The 15,837-nt window shown below is 43.5% G+C and overlaps 1 protein-coding gene across 4 annotated transcripts in view; it reads right to left on the reverse strand.

The window, feature by feature from the left end:
* Positions 1–15,837, reverse strand: part of UBE2H (ubiquitin conjugating enzyme E2 H) — a 52,911-nt gene that overhangs the window by 21,216 nt on the left and 15,858 nt on the right. For 2 of the 4 annotated variants that reach the window (XM_037388373.1, XM_037388370.1), the window contains exons 2-3: positions 4,269–4,345; positions 3,504–3,578 (exon numbers count right to left, since the gene is read on the reverse strand). In XM_037388373.1, coding sequence (XP_037244270.1) covers positions 3,504–3,578; positions 4,269–4,345 — 152 coding nt within the window. Of the gene's footprint in view, positions 1–3,503; positions 3,579–4,268; positions 4,346–8,948; positions 9,090–15,837 lie in introns of all 4 variants that reach the window. The other 2 variants (XM_037388369.1, XM_037388372.1) reach the window with 2 other exon arrangements.

The raw sequence follows: 15,837 nt of genomic DNA on the forward strand, positions 1-15,837 counted from the left end.
ATCACCCTGCATCAACATGGGATCTGTCTGCTTACACAGCAAAGACCAAGCAAGGAACAGGCAGTGCTAGAAATACTGGAAAGATACTGCAGGACATGATGAAACACCGGAAACTCTTCCAGGAACTGCTCCTTTCACATAGATCCCAGAGCGCTGTCCCTGGGGTGGCATCATTTAATAGACCACAGCAATAACTACCAACTTGAGAAGAGAGCTGTGGATGGGGCAAGGGAGCAAAGATTTGGCAGGAGAAGAGCCACCACGCTGAGCAAAGGCTTCTGCTAGGAGACCCTCAAAGGTGAAGAGGACCACCACTCATTTAGGGTTTAAGAAAAGGTCTGCACCTTTCCAGATGACAAACTGGAACGCACTTAAAAAACCTTTTCTATTCAGGTTTGTCAGTCGCACTTTAGAAGAGTTTTCATGTACCTTGTCCTCAGAGCCATGCTGGGATAAAAGCAATTTGAACAGATTAGAAAGCAACTATTAGCAGTCATTTTTTCAGAAGCGACTGTCTAGAACATATGGATATGCTTCAAACCATCATGTTATTTGCTGCAAAAAGCCCGTGCCATGTTCAAGACCACATTAAGATTTTCTAAGATGGAAAGAAAATTTTAGCCCACAGTACTAGAGGAACAAGGAAAGCTGCAAGGACTGCATTTTTGCTTTAAGCTTCAACATAGAAGTGTAATTTATTAAAGGAAAAGAAACTGCTGGATTCTATACTTTATACAAGCCAGTGACTTACACAGACAATTTGAACTCTGCATGTCATCACCACAGTAGAAGCTATGCAGTGCTGAGATCAGAAGGGCTGCAAACAAGCTACACGTGTGCTCGAGATGACCTTCTGTCCATTTACTGGCTCCATCATCTCTGAAATCCTTTACTTCCACCTCTTTTCAGATCACAGATTCCCTGCCAGTTCCTACCCCTGTGTTATCTAGCTGGCTGAGGACTGCTGGGTTAGGACACCCAAGCTCACTGGAACAGGCAGACCTGGGAGGGAACAGGTCTTATTTACAAGCTTGTGAATGCTCCCAGTTCTGCTGGGACAAAGGCTTGCTAAGGAGCTATCTGTAATGCCAAAACCAGTGGTATCAGGCACTGCACACCAAGTCTGCCTCTGAGAGCAGCGGCACAGAGATCAAGTTGGCCCAGAGGAAGGGGCTGAGACCTCACTCAGCCCTGGCTGTCCAGATAAGCTGGGCTGGGGCAGCAGAAATGAGAACCAGACAAAGAAAAACAAACCTCTTCCTGGAGCCAGTTGGGAGCTTCCCCAGGTCCTAGCACAGTTCTTGGTGCTTGCACTCCCCAGCACTTTCCTCCTTGCAGCAGAGCTGAGCCCTGCTTTGCTAAGCCAGGTCTCATCTAGCATCGACTGTTTATCCAACCTGAACCCTCAGCTGCACACTGCTTTGCCCAGGAAGTAACCTGCGCTTCCAGCAGCCCTCGCTCAGCAGACAGCAAGGCAAGACCTAGAGCAAGAGCCAGCCTTTTGGGGAGCTCAGTGAGAGAAGAGGTGGTTTTCAGCCACTCAAACAGAGACTTCGTAGGGCAAGGGAAGCATGCTAGAAGGTCTGATGAGCCTGGAATAAAATAGTCGCAACACAGCGGGTATAAGCAAGCTGACAGATGGAAAGCTGCTGTACTAAAAGGAAGACAGCAAAAGCAACATTAGAAGGGACAAAGCAACAGTGATTTGAGCAGAAAACTCCCGACAGACCCACCCACCCCGAGTTCACAAGGAGAAAAGCCATCCTTGTGGTGTCAGTTCTGAAAACACAGCTGGGCCAACTCTGATCCCAGGTTGCCTTTTAGTCCCACCTATCCCAGCCTGCACTAAACAGCCTCCAAGCCAAACCACCAAACCAAAAGGTCAATCCTACCAACTTCCATGCAATGAAGAAGAGCCTAAATACAGCACTATAAATATACAAGAGCCTGGCCAACGTTTAGCTACATTGGCTTCATAGGCTACTGGAAAGACTGTTTGTTTGTTTTAAGCCAGCAACCTTGATTTCTGATACACACAGGAAGAACATCGGGAGAAAAAAACAATCTTGAGTAGACTAGCACCAAAGCAATTAACAAGGAAACTGGGTTTTATATGCTGAGAGTTGACTGTAGCCAGCCCACATTTAAGACTGCCAACATGACAGTACCCTAATCTGCATCAGTTTGTGCCACTTAAAAAGCGGGGAGGGAAAAATGACTGGCACCAAATAATATACTGTGCATCTTGTAAAGAATCTCTAACCTAAGAGGTTTACAGCATGCTTCAGAGCTGACTCAAAAGGAAGGAGAAAAGGGTTTGAATCTGCAGTAATACTGCATTGTTACTCAGCTGTGGGCACATTTCCATGGTTCAGTTAAGGTTTCAACAGAAAAAAAGAAAGGTAAAGGACAGCATAAACCCAGCGTTGCTCTTTCCCAAAAGGCATGGTTCATGTTTGGAACTAGACAGATTATTTCTCTCACCAGAGAGGGGGAGAGAGAGAGAGAGAGTGAATCTTAAATAGATGGCACTCTTAGTGTAAGAGTCTATTTTAAGAAAGCAGCCAATACTTATCAACTCCAAATCAGGATGTTGATATTGGAAGGGACCCATCTCATCCAACCATAGTCAAGCTCTCCTTGAGCAGTCTTCTCCACTCCTTAGAGTCCTCCAGTGGCTAGAGCCACAAGCACACCCTTCTGATAGAGAAGCTCTATGTCACTGAGTTACCAGCACTTATTTCATAAGCCAGAACAGAGATGTTGGAACTTCATGCATCTGCTCCAGTTTTTCAAGCAATATTGGCTATTTTATTTATAGCTTAAGTGGTTGGAATAAAGTTAGGTACAAGAAGACATGTGAGTTAGATCACCGTTACCCGAGGACAAAGATAGGATGGATACAGTCTAAAGAACATTTCCTTATCAAAACTTCCTATTTGCTCTCCAAGTTTAAACAAACCTGACCAGTCTAACCAGCTGCATTTTTTTCTGGTGATAGGTCCCTACTTCTTTTCTTCCACATACGCATCACCTAGTCCAAGAGGACAGAGGCTTCAGCTCCTGCTTTTAGGTCTATCCACTTTAGGACAAGTGGTGCCAAAAGCCAGGCTCACCCCAAGACCATGAATATGCACTGTGGTCTTTGCTCTCCATTCCAAATGAGTAATTTTCTATAAACAGGCTCCACCACTCACTGTAGTATCCTGCACCTTACCCACGGATGGATATATTATTAAAAAAAATAAGCACATGGCAGAGAGACTCAGTTCATCAACACATGAACATGTGACCATATCACATTTCCAGCTTCTAGCCCTTCAGTCAAAAGGCCAAACTTCCTCTCTGCTTGGCATGTGGTATCTGGAAGTCTATGGTAAAATCATTCTGCAGATCTGAAGTAAAGATCCAATGATTGCACTGAGGGTTGGTTCAACTTCACCTCCAACATCTCTCCTGCATAAACAGTAACACAATTTTGACTGAAAGTGCTTATTGGTTACCTATAGACGGGGATTTGAAAGGGTATTTATCAGGAAGGTCGACTCTAACTTTCCATACTCCACCTTCATATGGTGCTGCAATGAAAGAAACACAGGTATTAGACACTTCATAACTCAGGAGAGAATAAACAGAACTATAGCATTAAGCAAAACACATCTTTGGAAGAATACTTAGCTCCATCAGAGGGTAAGATTTCATATCAAACCTCCTACAGTAAAAGCCTTTTTCCTGAGCTGCCCAACAAGAAATAGATGATTTTAACTGATACTGCAGAAGATCTCAACACAAAGACACAAGAGCCTTACTAGAAACAGAGACTTTGGAATAATCTACTTACCTTTAGAGATGTTACTAAATTAAGGCATGCTGGAGACCTGACTCGTGATCTAGCCACTAGAAAAGCAATCTTTATCATAAACTCTGCAAAAATTCAGATGACTGATGCAAAACTTATGAGTCAGGTCTAGAAAAGCTAAGGATCAACAAAAGCAGTAAGGAAGGCCATAGCAGAGGCCCTAGTTGTCTGAAGGCAGTATCCAGCTCTGCTCAGCTCCAAGGGAGGTGGTTCATCTGCATCAATGCTCACAGTTCTATTTCTCCCCACCCTTGAGGGAGCAGCCTCCAAACACTGCTACCCTTTGATTTCTCATCCTCACTTAGATTTGCTCATCTTTTCCTTCCACTCCAGAAGAATGTGTCATTTCACTGTTCCCCACTATAAGTCATTAGTTTGTTTTTATAGAAGGGCTGGGTCATATACTTACTTCCTTGTGGTCCGTAAAACTTCACAACAAATTCATTGAGTCCTCCTAAGATTGTGACTTCGTGTTTGCTCTCAATACTGATATATCAAGTAAAGGAAAACATTTAGTCCAGAAAACAAAATGCATTTACTCAGATAGGGGTAACTTCCTAGGAGCCTGTCAAACCAAATAGTTTAAAGCCAAATACTCAAAATATCCTGTGACATGGCATTTAAGTATCCTGACACATCTAAGTGACCATACTACATGTTAGTAAAAGCCAGTTCTACACTGGAGAATCCCTTTCCCTGCACTGAGTAATGTTGAGATGATGCCTCCCTTCCCTTCAGAGCTGTGTTTTCCATCTACTTCTGCACAGCATAAGCTCTGATTTAAGAAAACGCCAAATCTGTATCAGCAACGTATTTGGAAACATATTCAGGCTGTGGAGGGGAGCTAAAAATCTGGGAACAGCAACTGCTCCCAAGTGTCACTGCACACAGACATGAACCTCCAGGGACAAGGCTGGGAGGTGAGGCCAGGACTAGGAGAGACCTCTCTCCTTCCCAGCGCTCAGGAGATGAGCCACAAAACAGAAAAGTCACCCTTGCCAACCACTCACATTAAATGTTTACTCTCCTGCCCAGATCAGAGGAGCAGAGCTCGCTCCAGTCCCTGCTCTGACAAATGCAGGAGTTGATGAATTCAATCCTCCTTGGCTGCCTTAGGCGCTGTCAGATGGCCTCCCACAGCTACGATGCAAATTACGGCAATCTCATGTTAATTTGACTTGCAAGACCAAAAAACTCTGTGCCTTTGGAGAGATGGCAGAAGGGCGAGATTATGAGGCACTGTTACAGTGTGAAAAGAACAACTGTATTTCTCAACATTTAAAGGAAAGAATCAAAGCACCAGCGCTTTGGGAAGAAGGGAATACAACAGAAAGGCAAGAAATCTTCATTTCAAGTAAGGCTCAGTTAAGACAATTAACAGTGATGTTTCAGCACCCAAGCTTGCTGAAGAATTTGGCTATAAATCAGGGTTAATGGATTGTGAATAATATCCTACAGCAATTACCTTTAATCAATAATCTTAATATGAATTACAAGGGAAGCATCAGAAAAAAACAGAGCAGGCGAAAAATCAAAGGTTTGTCCCCACCTGAACTTCAGGCTGCTTCAGCTCTGTACCACAGAGGCTGCCCCCGTTTGTAGGAAGGGGACAATAGCGCAGAATATCTAATATAAGATCCTTAACATCACAGCAGCAAGCCTAGCAGAAATGCTCAGGCTAAGAGAAACTGAAGCCAGGTTCCCTTTCACAACAAAGATTTTTTCACTCTGATGCAAAAGGTTTTCTGCTTTCAAGGCACAAAATTTGCCCAGGAAGCTCTCCATATTGCAGCAATTATGCAGACCCCCTCACACCTTCATGACACTGAGGAACAGGCACCCATATGTCTGGGCGCACACATACCTGATCCACCAGGAACGGTAACTGCCTGAGACCTACCACCAGAAACAATTCTCTGCTCAGATTAACCTCACATTACCATCTACCTTAGATGCGTCACAAACTAAGAGAAGAGGCTCCTGTATTCAGAAGTGCCAATTCAATCCCAGCAGTCTGTGTGTGTACTTGTATACGCAGGAGATGCAAGTCCCATCTGCAGGGTCCATCAGGATTTATTACAGTTCCTCAAGAACAATGCCTCCCAGATTGGACAGAGTTTTCCCACAGTGCCAGCTCCAAAAGACTTTGGATGCAATAACCTTCTTCCCTTCATTCTCATGGGGAGGGAAAAAAGTTTACAGCGGTTTGTTTTGGCTCAAGAGTTTTCTTGGTTCAGCATAAGCTGCTCTGCCCTACAGTTAAATGGCAAGTAGCTCACTGCACCTGGCAGTCACCCAAGACCAGCTCACAAAGGGCAGATCGATGCCTAACTGCCCCAAATGCAAGTGACTTTGCTGCTAAAAGCCAGTGGGCATCCCTGGGAAAAGTTACATCCCTACAGGTTTGCGGAGAGTAGCTTAGCATCGAGGTACTGCAATTTGCTTCAGACCTGATGCTAAGGGACACTCACCACCAGATCTTTTCACATCACCCATTACCCTGACAGTAAGTTTTTAAATATAAGCTCGATGGAGTTTAAGTTCCTTTGAAAATGCATGCACTCGTCTAACCTAGTCCAGGTTCAGAAACAGGCTCTTACACAAACCCACCATGTACTATGATGCCCCTGAGTGAAATGTTTAATACTGAAGTATGTTAACACTTACAGCAGCTTCGCAGATCAGGTTAAATACAAATGGTTTTACTTACGACTAAATCAAGTACCGCTTAATAAAAAACAGCTCTCCCAGCCTGATCTTCAGAGTGAGCTCCTGAGCAGCTGCAGCTTATATGCTCTTCGGCTCAGCAAGTTAATACCAACCATAAATTAAAGCAGAGCTTTCTGCAGTCAAGACTCAGTCCTAGCATTCCCAAGTTCAAAAACAACTATTAGTAAGCAGTGCCATATTTGAGTGTTTTTCCTGTTATAGCAAGGACCTAAAAAGTCCACCAAGTGAGTTAGGTTCATGAAAAGGATACATACTGGGATGCAGATGCAGAGTTTGGGAACAACCACTTCACTTATTAACATGATACCATAGTTTGAAGACAGACTGAAAGCACAGCAGATTTCAGCAAGAAAGCCCTTGTATCAACATAGGGGAAATCTCTAGAAATGCATTAGCAGAACTGAGGAAGCTGAGGAAGCCCTCTTTCCTGGCCATGAGGTGAATTCCACATGAGCTCTCACTTTCTAACACAAGTGGGGTGAACCAGCTTTCCTTTCCCTTTCCCACCAAGTTTTTTCTGAAGGTAGAGAAACCCAGGAATTTGGAACCTCAAAATCTCACTAACAAAATGATTGAGAGCACTAACGACAGAAGCGCATGGAGCAATTACAGAAAGAACATTTACACCCTATGAGATCTTTCCGCCTCCAGGAAGTCTTCAGAAAAGGAAACATTAACTGCATAAGCTTGGGACTTCAGGAAGACCAGGAACCCAAGGCAGACCTGAAGGCTTCTCAGTCTCAGGGAGTCTACCAGGGAGCCCTGTAGCTGCACAGGGGAAAAGCACAGGGGAAGAGCAGAAGAGACCTGACACATTTGGAGGACAGTCTGGACCACATTCCCAAAGAAAACTGTATGATGGCTCATGGCAATGTATCTCAGAGTAAAGAACACGGGCTCAGACCCAACTATTTTCTCAGCTCAGATTTTTTCCATAAGGCAAAAACCTTACAACCAAATCCCAAATGAATCCTGTTCCAAACAATGCTATCAATTAATCAGCTGTCTCAGATCCAAAAAAGAGTTGCCAGTCTGGAGACCCGCAAGACTTAAGGAACCCAGCTGTGCCTAGGGCACAACGAACCTCCCCTTTCACATTCAGAGCTAGACAGGGCCTGGTGCTGGATCCTGCAGGCAGCTCCCTGGAAGGAGAAATGCTCCAGGTCTTCAGTAAACTGAGTACAGCTTCAGGAAGCCCCAGGAAAAAAGCATCAAGAATTTGGAGCATGATTTCCACAATCAGCATGACCAGACTGTTCACAGCAACTCTCCCCGCCCCATTTTTCCCAGGGTAGCTACATTTGTGTCCAGGATTCCCATCCACCTCTTTCATCAGCTACTGACGTAAAGCTGTGCAGAAAGCACACCTGTAAGCGCTCAGGAGATCAAACACGCAGTCAGCATTTATGGAGAAGACCAAAACCCCCTCACCTTGTTTTAGTCTGCTCTGTCCAGATGAATTCCTCTATGCCCACACTCTCTCACACTTTTCATTATTCAGGTTTACAGAAAGAGAACAAGCAGTTAATGGATAAAGACTTCTAACATTCTCGATTCTAGTGGCAATCCAAAGACTTTTGAATTCTCAATTCTAGTGGCAATCCAGTGGTTCATACTGGTACAAGCAGTCTGCCTTGTTTCCACAGCAGGGCACACGGCTACACAGTGTCTATTGAGGGTCAAGATTACAGAGCTACAAAACCGACCTGTAACACATCACATCCACTAAAATGTTTAACAAAAGTACAACCAAATCCCTTTCAAGACTCTCAGCTTGCTACTACTAGTCTAGGTGACTTATGGCCCTGCTGCTTTTATCTCCTTATCATCTCAGTATACTAATTTGACTTTGTGTCAAACATAGCCACTGTAAAAGTCTAAAGAAAAGAGCAAAATCCGGATACAAATCAGGTTTCTAACAGATCAGAAGTTCAAAAGCTTTACCTTAAGATGATAGAAACTAGAAGGGAGTCCTGAGGACCTGAAGATAAATTACCTTAGTCCAAACGCTATTAAAGAGAATTTTAATGACAGTTAAGTGTTGAAAATATTTAGATGGTGATACGGAAAGCAGGCTTATTTTCAAATATCAGTTTAGAAGGGGTTGCTAGGAGAGAGACAGAAGGGAATTTTTCTGCAGCTGATTACAGACTCCCTATATAGTGCCTGAAATGTGCCAGAAGCGCAAAGGCCAACCGTGCCACGTATTAGCATTACAGTAACATCCACAGCCCCCTATCAAGATCAAGGCTCTATTGTTCAGGGTTGAGCTTGTAGGAAATTGTTTCTTCAGTCAGAATGAAAAGTGATTTAAAGCATTTTGCCTATTCTGTGTCGGGACAAAAAAAACACACAAAACCTTTCAAATCTGGAGAGTGAGAGACTGCCCAGCCATCAGTCAGAAATAGACTGGCCACTGTGGATTTGCCTGTTCCAAGGTCGAGTTCCCATTCCCTCATCCTGGTGTGGGGCCACCCACCATCGTAGGATTGGATCTCCCCTGCAGTAATAAAAAAGAAATTTGTTAGGATCTGACTTCGCACCCAGATCTCCCAAAATCCCAGATGAACATCACAGCCAACAGATGGCTAGTCTGTTTGCAGGGTTGAGTGGCTTTTTCCTGGCAAACATTTAGCCTGAAAAAAAACCCCCTTCATTAAGTTTCTTTAAAATTAACATAAGTTATAAGCTTGGGTAAATCAGTTTTCCAGCTAAAAATATTTCACTGAAAATATTTTTGCAAGCATAGTGACACAAATGGCCATAAGCAGCCTGCCCCAAAGAGGCAGACAAAGCAGAGAGCTGGAATGCCCCAGGGAAAAATAAAGTTGTATATTTATCTACGTATTATCAATACAAGTTGCAGATAGGTCAATGGGGTCATTACCAGAAAGCAAGTCATGGCCTTCTAAGGATCTCTGCCATGTCTTCTCTTACTTACAGAGACTTGTCTACAGCTATCTTTCCAGGTAAAGGATCTCACCAGAGAAGATACTCTGAATTTGAGGGGAAAAAAACTTAAGACCACACCTATGTACATTTAAAAAAACAGAAAACACCCAGCTCTGCCACCTAAGCAGTTGAGAACCCATCTTTTGAGAAAATAACTTGCCATATTTTGTGACAAAGGGTGTTTTAAAAATGAGATTAATACAGTTGATTTGTTCCTTCATGAAGAGTTTTGCAGGCAGTGAGTGCCACTACACCACACGTAATGGAAGTGCAGCCACTCCAGCTGCTTGTGGTACAGAAAGTACCGCACTGCTTGTTTGAAGCATCAGAGGTGTGAATTCTTAAGTATTTGCAAGCAGAATTTTGCAACATAAATAGCCTCTAATATCGGGACCGATCGTTACTCATGTTTATTTTCTTACAAAGACAAATGAGTTCCACTCTAAGAAACACTTACACAACCTGCAGTTACCTATAAGGAGCCCTATGATTTAGCAGCATTACCAGTTACACTGACGCGTGGGCAGCAAAAGGGCAAGTTCAGCTCAGCTGCCTCCCTACCTCCAAGCCTTCATAAGCTGCCTTGCCTGCTCTAAACTCCCTGCCTTTATTTGACACAAGTTACCCGAGGTGCCAGTTGTGCACGTGAAACCACAGCCAACATTAGGACTTTGATGCTTTAAGCATCAGGAGTATTCTTACTTTCCCCAAGTAAAACTTGCATTTAACTTTCTTTACACTTCTGTGTCTATCTCTGCAGCACACCAGAAGAAAGGACACTTAGAAGCAAAAAACATTGTAAAGGAAAAAAAGCTCTTGTGATTTCTTTGAGCAGCAAGAGGCAAATTTAGTCATCCTGTTTGTAGCAAACTTCTTGAGAACTCCAGGCTAAACCCATTCAGATTATTCAAATCCATCACTTTTCCTCCAAGCTAGTTATTCTCGTTGCCACAGGGCACCGCTCACAGTTTCCAGCTTCAAGCAAAGGGGTTTTCTAGCACCAACTGTGTTGCACAGTTTCTGGTGTCTGTATCTACAGCCCCATGGTCTGTACCAGCCCCCAAAAGGGAAGACACCACTGGGGCAATCTGCGGTTTATCTTCACATACCTGGGGCAAATCTCAATCTCCCTTTGTCTGAACTGGGCTTGCCCAGGAATCTCGGTTTTGGAAGACACAAAACTCACTTAAATCCTACAAGATAAATAGAAGGAGGACAGCAGGTCACTTCCAGACAGTCATAGAAAGCTCTGAAGACAACCAGCTTTCCCATCCCTTGACCCTCCTTACTGCTGTGACAAGTGAACTGGGGACAGCATTACACAGAAGTGGTTTCACTTGTTGCAAGATGACGGCCACTTATGATCGCAGCCAAATATGCTCTGGAAGCGAGGGAACAGTAAATGAGTAACTGAACAGCAACCTGCACTTGGTTGCTGCGTTTTTATTTTACTGCATGCAAGCATTTTCTTGTTAGAAATGCAGTTTTGCTTTAAAAAAACCCCACCTTACCTCTTCTTTACCAGATTTTAACAAACTGAAATGAAAAATCACACAAGAGGATTCTTAAGTTGTTCTGCATGCACCCTTCACAATTTCACATCAAGGACAGCAAATTTGCCCAAGATAAACACCCTAGTCACCAGCAACCCATCAAAAGGCACTTTCCTAGTACAGCCATATGCACTGAAAGGCACCTTGCGGGTGCGATCAGGGTTTCTGGGAGAAGGACCTGCTGCTCCAGCAAACCCTCCAGTCTGGCTTGCTTTCTTTGGAGCTCTCGATGATTTATGTCTGGCCGTTCTCCATTTAACTTTGTGCCAAGAAACTGGAGTAATAAGGAAAAGGTAGAAGGAAAAGCCAGCCTTCCCCAGAAGACACTTTGCATACAAGTTGCCTGCTATAAGCCAATTAGAAACTCAAGTCAGCATTTTTCCTACACTCCAGGCTTCAAACCTGGTCTTCCCTCACCAGAAGCAAAGGGAACCACCACAAGAAGACAACAAGGTATATCTCATACCACATTGGATTGAGTAATACTGCCCTTTTCCTTCAGGAAACAAATTAATTCATTCCCCCCCCCACCAGCTCTGTGCTGTTCCCTGGAAAAGTTTCAGCTTGTTTAGAAAAAGAAAAGAGCAGACAATACATATGGGTTGGGTTTTTTTGCCACAGAGAAAACAGATTGGAATAAACTTGTTTAAAACTGCATTCTCAAGCTTGCACTGGATGGGTCAACATTTGATTGCAGCAGTGGCACCAAAAGCTCCTTCACAATCACGTTAGACAGGAACACAATCAGCATCATTTTGACAGCAGGTAACGAGCGCCGTAGCTAAACTCCAGTTTTGTGGTGCTGATTACTGTGCAATTCATTTGCATTTACAGACAAGAAAGAACACCACATGTACAAGCATCAGGCCCCCGCTTTTCGTTATCATTAGCCCCCACACATATCGTTGTTAGCCAAGTGCAATTCAGGATGAGAACACGTATGGGCCCAGGGTGACACCTTCTGATTTGCATGGCAGCACAGCTTTACTTGCAAGATGACTATGTTTTGGTGCTATGCGTGGTGCTGGCCAGTCCCAGGAGCAGCACGTTGGAAGGAAACGGCTTGAAATCACTTAAAACCACAACCTACACAAGGGTTGCTGAGGTGCTGCTTGAGAAAGGCAGGGAGATGTATTAGTCAAGGTGAGAAGAAGCTGGCACACAAGAGTTTTAAATGTGAAAGGAAAGGACTAGACTTGAAGAAGGGGAGTTGGAATAAAATTGTGATCAGTACAGCTTAAGTGATGTTCCTGTGCGCGACCATAACACAGTATAGTGTTGCCTCCACTAGCACAATTTCTTTGAACCTCGGTAAAAGAGGACACACTAAGATGCATGAGAATTTAAATACAATTAGTCTGTAATTATAAGCAACTGTCAGTTAGCAAACTCCTTAAATGGATCCTAGCTGGAGACAACTGCACAGCTGAGGAAGGCATCCTACCAGAAAGGACTGGCAAGGAAGACAATGTACAGAGCTATGATGCAGGAGCACAAGGCCTTCGGCTTCTCTGGGATAACCGGAGAGGTGAAAATATCCTCATGATATGATCGCACTGGCCTCCTCTGACCTGCTGCTTGACCCTCCCGGAAGAGTTCAATACAAGCTGCTCACCTGGCGTGAACAAGGTGGAAGTACCCAGGAACCTTGTGCTTTCAGCCAGCCACCAAGCCAGAAGCCACAGAATTCACTACACTAACATTTCAAGTCAGTCACGGGGAAAACCAGAGTCACATCCAGAAGCATCAAAGACGACAGCAGTAGTAGTTTACATGGCCATACATCTGTCTCTAAGCTAAACCACTAGATACGATATTTGCATTGCTACAGCTTCCATCAAGAGAAGTTTGTTACCATGGTGACTGTACATACTGGTGGGAATGGAGTATTTAATGTACGAATAATAAACTTCTCAAGCAAGTGAGAAATTTCAAGTGTGTTTTAAATGAAATATCAGAAGGAGAAAATACATTTCTTTTCCCAGCTGCACTGGGTACAATTGATTTCCTCTTTGTGAGGATTCAAGAAGTGCTGAAATGCTTCTGAAAGAGAAACCATGGTTGTAAAACCACAGAATTGAGAGCATGACCCCAAACATATGCTAGACCTGACACCAAGCCTAAGATTTAACTGGGTTTTGGGGGCTGTGCCCCACTTGTTTTACAAGAACGTACCAAGTCTGTTAAAAGCAAAATGTTTTTCATGTGTTCATGCAGTTGGAATGCTCCACTAATTTAGACTTCCCAAAACCATGTATTATTTTAAGATGCAGCCTTTCCCCTCAAGTTTTGTTTTAGGTTTCTTGTAGACTTTACTGAAATGTGGGGGTTTTTTTCACTCCAAGAAACCTAGAGAGTCATTTAGAAACTGCAGGCATGTTGAGCCACCTCAGCAACTGCAACATAAAACCCAGAACATACAACCAACCATCTCCTCAGGCTGTAAAGCCCTTGGGACAAGACATGTTTGTAGTCAAAGCAGACAGATGCAGAGGAGGTCAGCAGCTGAGCTCTGGCAAAAGTTTTTGTTTAGGAAAACACCTAGAAGTATCTTAAGTTCTCAATTTAAAACCAGATAAATAATTTAACGGGAGGAAGGAGAAAGTGTCAAAGCAAGTATTTTCATTCTGCTAAATTCAGTTGCATTCTGTTGAACATAAGCTTCATTTTAACATGCATGCTTAAATTTAACATGCAGCAGTTACCAGTTATGGAACCGAGACCCCATCCTCTTTGCTCCCCTTTAGCAGGATCTTTTCTTGCCTGCAAGGGATGCCAAATTGGGCCACAGAGACTCACTGAGGGGATGCTGATACACTGCATTGGCTTAAGCTACATTATAACACTGAATTGAGAAAGTGTTAAATAATGGGAATCCTGAGAATTGTTTTAATAAACACTTCACACAGGGATGTCTCTTCAACAAAAATCCTGAAGTCCTCTCTTCGCACAAACTCACTCAACCTTAAACCATTAAAACATGGAGGGGGAGGACAGGACACATTTAAAGTTCTGTGTAGGATCCCACTCCCTTGGAATCAGGGTAACATTATCATGATGGCTCTCCATGGCCTGCCAGGAACATAATTCAGCGGGACTTTTTTTTTTAATTTTTTTTCCTCCCATGTACAGGCACCACAGAGGTGAAACTCACCAGGAAATGCTGGTTTAGTGCAAAAACCCTGGCAACACACCAAGAGCTGGTCCATGTGATAAGCATATGCAATGGGAGCAAGATAGTTGCATGGACTGCCTTTTTAACAAGTACAGAAGGGTTTGGCAATGTGACTGGGAAGATAGCTGTGGGGCACCTACTTAGATGTACTGCCTCCACTTGCTTTAAAATTTGATCTATGGAAGAGGCTTGCTTTGCTGACCTTTGCTATCAACCTAATGGAGCAGAGGATCTGAAATACCAGAACAGAAACAAAAGACAGCTGCTCCATAAGCACCTCTTACACCAAGGGTACTGAGCTATCTCCAGCATAGTTCCTTCCAACCCCACACCAGCAGATGCAAGAGTACGTGGAAATACTCTGCGAGGTATTTCTTGCTTACTGAGGCGACACCTGTACTGGGGCTTTTTTAAAAGGATTTTGTTAAACCACAGTCTTCAGAATTGAGACAGCAACAACTATTTGAAATGCCAGCTAGAGCAAGCTGTGCTTAAACTGTAAATAAGACTCAGAGCCTAGAGCAAGCATTGACGTGGACAGTGCCAGTGAAAATTAAGAAGCACTGGTCCTCTTGAAGCTTCTTCAACTTTAAGCATTCAACAATTAACATCCTCAGCTTACATGCTTAATATAAAAAAAACCCTAGTAGTAAACTGCCACCCATCTGGGTGTTTTCTGTACCAATGAGAACAGCAATGAGGTCTCTCAAAGACATCTTCTCCCTCTGAAGAACAGGGCACAACTGGCATTTGTTTGTTACAGAATATTTTGCTACTTGAGCCAGAAGTTTTAGCACTTCAGAGCCTTCCTGGAGAAGGGCTGTTATCTCCCAGTCCTCAGAGAAATGAGCTTTAAAACAAATCTCAGAAACCACTGGTATTTCTATAGCATGGATGTAGGAAATAAAAGCAAACTAAACTTGGAAATTAAGCTAGAGATTAGTACAATTCCCTTGACCTGAAGTAATACAGGGGAATAGTCATTGTGTGGCTTCAATTCAGACTTCCCACCACCTGTAACAGCCCAATTTGAAGTAACACACAATGCTCTACCAGATACAGGTGCTCGTTTCAGGGTGGATCATGCCCTGAGGCACCTGTGGATTTCTGTTCCTTTCAAACCACGTTATTAAAACCACATTTTTTCAAGAACAAGTTAAATTCTGCTTCTGCTGATTCTCAGGTTCAGCAGACAACACATTGACTGGGTGACTAGTAGGTGGAAAAAAAATTATCAGGGTGAACACCACCCCTGGGGCTGTCAACCTCTTGCCTATGCGAAGGGGCTTACACTGCTATGTCCATCAACAAAATGTGGTCATTAACAAGTCTGTTGATATAGTATCTAAACCTCATAAGGGCAGTGATGGGAAACCCAAGGGCACTATGCCTTTTATAGATTGCTTTTAAAACCATGAGGATTGGATTTGTCCTCTTCTCTGTGCTACAGCAAGGAGTCCTGACAGAGCCTGCCAGAACTTCTGGAGGAATCAGATTTGCTCCTCTCCTCCTCGGTTTTGTTAAAAGGCATGTCAGGAACAATGTTTTAAAGGAACACCTCAGACAGC

This window comes from Falco rusticolus, chromosome 5 (genome assembly GCF_015220075.1).
Source record: "Falco rusticolus isolate bFalRus1 chromosome 5, bFalRus1.pri, whole genome shotgun sequence".
Classification (NCBI taxonomy): Eukaryota; Metazoa; Chordata; class Aves; order Falconiformes; family Falconidae; genus Falco; species Falco rusticolus.